The 8,026-nt window shown below is 37.1% G+C and overlaps 2 protein-coding genes across 2 annotated transcripts; both read left to right on the forward strand.

Annotated features, from left to right (window-relative positions):
* Positions 1–1,649: 1,649 nt before the first annotated feature.
* On the forward strand, positions 1,650–3,336 carry LOC145916362 (uncharacterized). The gene is made up of 6 exons (XM_083002802.1): positions 1,650–1,804; positions 2,161–2,283; positions 2,374–2,566; positions 2,676–2,858; positions 2,945–3,055; positions 3,112–3,336. Exons 1-6 carry the CDS (start codon positions 1,650–1,652, stop codon positions 3,334–3,336), a joined length of 990 nt encoding a protein of 329 aa, XP_082858928.1.
* A 1,799-nt stretch (positions 3,337–5,135) lies between these two features.
* Positions 5,136–7,974, forward strand: LOC145894657 (uncharacterized). The gene is made up of 6 exons (XM_082983292.1): positions 5,136–5,345; positions 6,552–6,674; positions 6,780–6,972; positions 7,076–7,258; positions 7,332–7,442; positions 7,499–7,974. The coding sequence occupies exons 1-6, from the start codon at positions 5,191–5,193 to the stop codon at positions 7,721–7,723; spliced, it is 990 nt and encodes a 329-aa protein (XP_082839418.1). The 5' UTR covers positions 5,136–5,190; the 3' UTR covers positions 7,724–7,974.
* The last annotated feature ends 52 nt before the right edge of the window (positions 7,975–8,026 follow it).

The raw sequence follows: 8,026 nt of genomic DNA on the forward strand, positions 1-8,026 counted from the left end.
GGTTGACACACGAAGTCAAATAATTGATATCGTAATCAAGTCCAGAAATTATCTTGTTTGACCGTTCGATTGCATTATTACCTCACTAAAGAACGAAGGGAAACAATACAGTTTAATTGATTTAAAACTGCACACCTCACACACAGCTAACAGCAAGTTTCCAGCACTTACCATTGATGGACGAGTAAAATGGGTCTAACGTGCAATAACAATCCTTGAGAGTTTTTATGATTCCTCACCATACCGCGTTTATAAACCAGCTTATCAAAATGTCTGTTAGTACGCTATATGCCACTGCTTATAGAAATGACGTTCAATGCTATTTGCAATATACTGCTGTTTGATCTGTTCTTTCTGTTGTGACTTTAGGTCAGCACACACCGATGTAGTTCATTACACGAATTAGGCCATTGTCACAATCTGTAAAACCGTTCAGTTTCCATTCAGAGTTTCTGTTTTGCTAAAAGATGAACTATAGTTGGATGAACACAAGAAATTGGATTATTAATGGTACATTATGGAAAAAGGTACTTGTCCTTACGAAAGCAACCAGACGTTTCTAACACACAATTAATAAACCTAAGATAGAGTAATAAATCTGAAGAGGAAAATTATAAAAATTAGATAAAAAAGTTGGATGCCTAAATCTCTCACTGTCAGCCCAAGTCGTGTTAAAAGCATGAATGCAAAAATAATAAAATCAAAGGAAGAAACATAAAAATACAAAAAAAAAACGTTTTTATGTTTGTTGTTTTTAGTGATTGTGATCTGCTGGTATGGAACCTTCTTTGCAGATAATCACACCGGACTTTCCGGGGCGCGGTGATGTCTAGATAAATATGATATGTTGTTTATTCATTTTAAGGTTAAACTGATGCGCATATCCTTGCTCAGTTGCTTTTCGAAAGTTCTTTGTACTTTTACCGTTGATATTAGTGCAACAGGTTAATGTTAAGTTGAATGTGTGCGTGAGGGCCGCGATGATGGTGCACTCGGGTGTTAAATCGGGAATAGCAAAACGGGTGTTGAAAAGAAAGCCTGTGACTTTCCGGAGGTCTGTACAAAATGAGGTTTGATGTAAGTTAAGCAAAGTCGGTGATTTTCGTCACTTTCCAGTGCAGAGTTAGAACGGATGTGGAACAGCCGGTTCTTATTTCAACTAAGTTAATTTTACACAAACATGGAGTGATACAATGTTTGACATGTGTTTGCTGTAGGGAAATGTCTGTTGTTTGATGGATCAGCACCAGATGTTACGTATTCGGTCAGGACTTTCAACTGAAAAGGGAAAATGCGCGTTCGTGTAACTCGCTTTATAATAGCATCAGTTACCAAGGCTCCTCGCGGGAGGTTCAACAAAAAAAACATAAATGATAAAACACAATAAACCCGAGGGTATTGACAAAACGTGCTTTAAGTTTCGACAATTGCTGATCTTGTTTTTCTTTCGAAGCGACGGATCAGCAAATTTCTCTGCTACGTCGCACCTGCCTTTTTCCTTGCGCCTTGATGTGTTAAACTCTAAACAGGTTTGGACGGTAACTGCCTTTTTCTTCATTGTTTACCGGTCATCGTGCTGTGCCGCGGCTATTTTTGCGGTGGCTGTACAAGTCTTAATGTACAGGTCGCTTGATTAACTGCACATAGCAATGGCGGAACATTACATTCCAGTTATAGATTTCGGTGCATGTGGTTTGTATGAAGAAAAATGTTTACATAAAGATTTGACAATCTCTGGCAAGCTGATGGTTGAAGCTTTTTCGAATGTTGGATTTGCTTACCTGAAAAACACTGGGATTGATGAGTAAGTTTAAATTTGTGATTATATTATTTGGTAGTTTAATCAACTTTTGTAAGTTTGCAAACTTTAAAATGTGTCAATTAAATATTTAAATGTGTAAGTTGTTTGTGTCCAGATATAGTGAATCGTTTTCCACTTAGGATACATATTAACTTTGTTACTACATCAATACTGTACCTTGGAACTTACAGGTTATCACTTTAATCTACTGAATCATTGCACTTTTGAGTCAAGTTAGTTGTTACATTATTTTTAGTTAGTCGTATATTTACATGTAGAGTAAACATTTATCAGAAAGGCCATTCATGAAATACTTTTCTGGAGAATTGATAGATTTAAACAGTTTTTTGTGTTTGCAGTGAATTTGTACAAAACGTTAACGATGTGACGGCCAAGTATTTCACCAGTTCGTTCGAAGAAAAAGAAAAATACAACAAAAAGCCTGGACAAAACTTTGGTTACATTGGAATTGGGAAGGAGAGGTATGAAAATGTGCAAATTCTGCCTAATTCTTTTGCATTCAAATAGGCAATGGAACTTTAAACAAATATAAGATTTTGTCATCTGTATAGATTCAATCCCAGCATACCTTGCGATTACAAAGAAGTGTACAACGCTGATGGCGCATCTTTCTTTCGCAAGAAGGAAGAATGGCCAAATGATCTGGCACCGGGATTTTCTGACACATTGTTGGATTTTATGGAGATTTCGCAAAAACTTTCTCTTCGTATTCTTCACGCTCTTGCTATTGGTCTGGGACTGAAGGTACCAAAGCATTGTAACATTTTCGACCAGCTGTTTAAATACTTCAAGTGTTTAAGCGTTACTTCCGTTACTGTACATATTCTTCATTTGATTGCATGTCGTGTCTCAGGATGAAGACTTTTTCGCCAAGTGTCACACGGAAATGCATTCGAAAGAAACTTTTACGACTGGTCGCACTCTTTATTACCCACCAGTAACAAGCGATTTGGAGCCTGGACAACAAAGACTTCTCGAACATTCTGATTTCACTTCAATTTCATTGGTTTTTCAAGATAGCGTTGGAGGGCTACAAGTAAAAGACGATTGTTAATTTTTGCGTAACATAACATTAAGAACCTAGGTAGACACACACACACACTAATCCGTTTGTTTATTTAGGTCAAGCATGTTGATGGACATTATGTTGACGCAACACCAATAGAAGGAACGGTTTTGATAAACATAGGAGACACAATGCAATATTGGACCAAAGGCAAACTTAAATCCACGGTAACGTCGATTAACTAAACGAATTATAAATGAATACAGAAATATTTTGTGTTTAGAAACATCGTGTGATTATCCCCGAGAGTGAATTTTTGTTAAAATCTGTTCGGAGATCTTTGGCTTACTTCGTCCATCCAAATAATGACGTTTACATCAACCAACCACTCGTATACAAGGATGAGAGTCTCAATGACGTGGATGCAGTTCCTCAAGAGGATCTGATAAAGTCTAAAGACTATTTGTCAAAAATAGCTCGCTCGTTGTGGGCAGATAAAGCCTATTAAAAGTATTTTTGATCAGATATATTTTCAGTCAAATCTAAAAAAAATTTCAAGTAGACCAACATGTTGTACATACCTACTACTACTGTGTTTTTCGTTAACGCGATTTCCGCAAATCATGCTACTTAAACAAACAAAAAATCCAATTGTGTGGTGGTGCAGCGTACAATAGGATTCCCCAGTCGCTGCTTTGCTGAATCTAAAGTCTGCTTGCGTGTTCTTGCTGTATAGGTTGCAAAGTTCGAATCCGTGGCAGACTTGTTTATTAATTGAAAGACACGATTGCAATACCAGATGGCTTAAGTTTAATTTGTTCCAAGCGCGTTAGTGACGGAGCGAGTAACTTCTACCGCGTGCCAGTTGTTAGTTAAGTGACCGAGACTATAGTTGGGAGGCAAAGTTAATGACAGAGAATAATGAAAGCCAACTATGACAACGAATCCTAACAACGAATTGAGAGAGAGAAAAGTGCGAACGGGTATTTAAGAAGTTACAATGAAGAAAAAGGTCTGTCGTCGAGCCGGATGCCAGAAGACTGTGCGATTTCTGCCGGAAAGCCTAACTCCGTCTGCAGCCTTCGGTCCGCCTGTGTTCCAAATGTGTGAAGAAGTAGGGAAACACGCGTGTTGCCACAGTGGTTCTATGTGACCAAAACGGCATCTTTCGAGATAAATTACTTCAATAAATCCTTTGGTTATGGCTGGGTCTAAAATACTCGCACGGAACGATTTGACATTCTCTCAAGAGCAAAATATCCGATTATAATTGTTTTAAAGAAAACACTGCAGAATTTGTAGAGTTTGTTGATAAACCTATTGTGATATCATTGAAAGAAAATCACATATTTTAGCCACAATGTTAACTTCATTGTTTTGACGTTTCAACGCCACTCTGCACTGATTAACTAGTTGGATAAAACGTCGAAAAGAACACCAATATTTCTCCAAATCACCCAAATTTGCAACAGCAACAAAAAGATAATTGCTGCGCTTACGAGATAAAGAAGACTATGACGTAGAAGTAGTAGCGCGCTGAAAGACAATGTAGCGTCTCGTTATTGGACATTGCTTAACTTTTACAACTTTATGTAATATTAACTGTCGTAAAATAACCGTGTTTTGTATCACCACAAGTATAACAACCATTACGCATTGTCGCCTTCATCGTTTAAAAGCCGTCACATTTCCAACCTTATGATATATTTTATTTTGTCCCTGAATACAATGACGCGGTAATAGTCGTTAATTCGAGACGTTTATCTTTGCCCAAACGTAAATTTTCGTCTGGTGTTTATATTTCTCGACATTTTTGCTTTGCTATAATGGAAAATTTTTCCCCAAAAAGGATTTTTACCGCTGCTCTGCAAGCGTATTGTGAAGAACTCGAATCTTAACCAATGCATTTTCAACCAATCCATACCTGTAACATTGTGACGTCAGACCCATTGATGACGCAAAGTCGGAACCATAAGTACTTAAAAATTCGAATAGTTTGGTTTCTTGTAGCAGTCATCCGCGGCATATTTGCTCGTAACAGACGACTTTTTCTCTTGCAGGCAAGCTGCCATTTCTTCAGTTGTTTTAACTTCACAATTAAATGAAATGTTCCATAACCATCAAAAAATCATTTTGGATATTTTTGTCCGAAAATCGCTGATTGGCACACTGCATCACAATCATTAGTGTTGCAACCAAGGTACACAGAAGCACACAACTGTCGCGACACATTTCCAGGCCCCTTTCTCTTTTAGACTTGCGATGTTGACTTAGCGGGATTCACAGTTCTAAGCGGCAACTGCTGAAAACTGGTCACGGTTCGAGCTACGTAAGTTAGCAACGTTGCAAGGCGCAAGTAGCAATGGCGGAACATTACATCCCAACAGTAGATTTCGGTGCATGTGGTTTGAATCAAGAAAAATGTTTACATGAAGATTTGACAATCTCTGGCAAGCTGATGGTTGAAGCTTTTTCAAATGTTGGATTTGCTTACCTGAAAAACACTGGAATTGATGAGTAAGTTTTGCACAGCAGAAATTTGAAATTTATTTGTGACATTAATGTTAAGGTTGGTTGGAAGTTTTATTTGCCCATGTTTGTTAGTTTCGCACACAGCATCTAGCACACAGCATTTAGCAATAAAACAATTTGTTTTGTTAAAAATTGTAATCTTCAATTTTACTTCAAATCTTCAGAAAAATAATTAACTGTAAAAAGTACTAAAATTTACTGCATGTTATTGTCTTTAGCGCAAAAACTAATCAGTGCTAGGCTAGCTTGTGTCTAAAGCAGTTGCATCCATCTTGTGTAGTAGCTAAACACCAAACTCTATGACTTTCGCTGTTTTTTCAACAATAAAAAGAAATCCTAAAGATAACCACAAAGTCATGTAGCATCATTGTATCTTATATTTACTTACAAATTTCATGTTAATTAATATGGCTCAAGTCATCATGTTTGTAGTGTACATCTATGACCTAACGGTCCCATTCCCCATGAAACAAATTAGTCTAAAAAAATCAGCTATATAGTTCATGCTTGTTTGCCTAAAACTATTGCTAGGGCTTGTGGTGATTTTAAAGGTATTACTCTTGATTGCAAACAAAACAGCATGACTTTGTAGAGCTGCCTAGAAACCCTTAATGCAAGATGTGTTAAACAAGTGAGCAAGTGAGCAACTACAGTATTTGTACAGCAACTCATTTTGATGTTATTATCCAAAGGTGAAAAGTGCTAACCTGGAAACACAATTTAGTGTGCACATACAAAATTAACGTTTCCACAAAATCAAATTAAATTGTTTTGTACTTTCAACTAAAATTTTAACATCACGTCACTTAAAGCGCCTAAAACCAAAGTAAAAGAAAAAAGGTAATCTTTATTGTGACGTTGATGGGGACTTTCCCGATATGTGGCACATAGGAACGTACGATTGCGCACTTACTTGGAAGTAAAACAATTTCGACGTGTACCACCTAGTTGAGTGTTACAGAGTAACCTATAGGGGATGAGGTAACAAATATTTTGAGATAACAAACGATTTTCTAAATTCGAACTAGCCTATATCCACAAATTACGGAAAGGTGCTCGCGTAACACTAGTAGTACGCGTACCACCGTTTGGGAGACACTGTCGTAGAGCAACCGACCCGTATTCGCAAATTTAATGTAACAATAGAAATGCTATGATGATTTTATATGTAAAGAATTAATGTGTGTTTAGTGATTTTCTGCAAAAACTCAACGGTGTGACGGCTAAGTTTTTCTCCAGTTCGTTTGATGAAAAAGAGAGATATAATAAGATATCCGGGCAAACTTTCGGTTACGTTGGAATTGGAAAGGAAAGGTAGCATGTACTGTAATAATAATTCGACCAAGAATATTTACCAGACTGTATTTTTTTAATTTATCAAAGAAGAACTTCAAAATCATTTTTTCTTTATTTGCGTAGATTTGATCCCAGCATACCAAGCGATTATAAAGAAGCGTTTGACGCTGATGGTGCATCTTTCTTTCGCAAGAAGGAAGAATGGCCAAATGATCTGGCACCGGGATTTTCTGATACATTGTTAGATTTTATGGAGAGGTCACGAAAACTTTCTCTTCGTATTCTTCACGCTCTTGCTATTGGTCTAGAACTAAAGGTACCAAAAGCATTTTATAGGCTACCGTATTTAACAAGAATTGCTTCCAAGCTATGTAAATTTCTGAAGGGTTTGAGTAAAACGGCTGCATGTCGTGTCTCAGGATGAAGACTTCTTTGCCAAGTGTCACACGGAAATGCATTCGAAAGAAACTTTTACGACTGGTCGCACTCTTTATTACCCACCAGTAACAAGCGATTTGGAGCCTGGACAACAAAGACTTCTCGAACATTTTGACTTCACCTCGATTACATTAGTTTTCCAAGACAACATTGGTGGACTGCAGGTAAAAATGGAAATGATTAAGTATTGTTTTTGGTAATAAAACGAGATTTAGAAGAGGGGTACATGAATAACAGGTCAAGCATGTTGATGGACATTATGTTGATGCAACACCCATAGAAGGAACGGTTTTGATAAACATAGGAGACACAATGCAACAATGGACCAAAGGCAAACTTAAATCCACGGTAACGTCGATTTACTAAACGAATAGGAAAAGAATGTAGAAATATTTTGTGTTTAGAAACATCGTGTGATTATTCCCGAGAGTGAATTTTTGTTAAAATCTGTTCGGAGATCTTTGGCTTACTTCGTCCATCCAAATAATGACGTTTACATCAACCAACCGCTCGTATACAAGGATGAGAGTCTGAATGACGTGGATGAAGTTCCTCAAGAGGATCTTATAAAGTCTAAAGACTTTATTTCCAAACGAGCGCGTGCGCTGTGGGAGGAGAATTCCTATTAATGTTTCCTTGTATTAAAATTTTTTTAATTTTAGTTCAATGCAACATTTCCATTTTCCAATTATGATGTCTTGAGATTACATGTGATACGTATGTGTTACAAATGTGATTTGTCCAATGTAAGGTCTATTTTTGCGCACTTTTGCAAATCGTCTTCAATGTGTCCGTTGTGTTTTGAACACGCACAATTCATCAAATAGGAATTTTGATTTACATTTTAATGCTTGGGCTAGGAATATACTCTACTTAATTGAATCGTGCTCATTGGTTTGCTGTGGGAGCAGAAATGGTTGTTGATAGTTTAG

This window comes from Ascidia mentula, chromosome 1 (genome assembly GCF_947561715.1).
Source record: "Ascidia mentula chromosome 1, kaAscMent1.1, whole genome shotgun sequence".
NCBI lineage: Eukaryota > Metazoa > Chordata > Ascidiacea > Phlebobranchia > Ascidiidae > Ascidia > Ascidia mentula.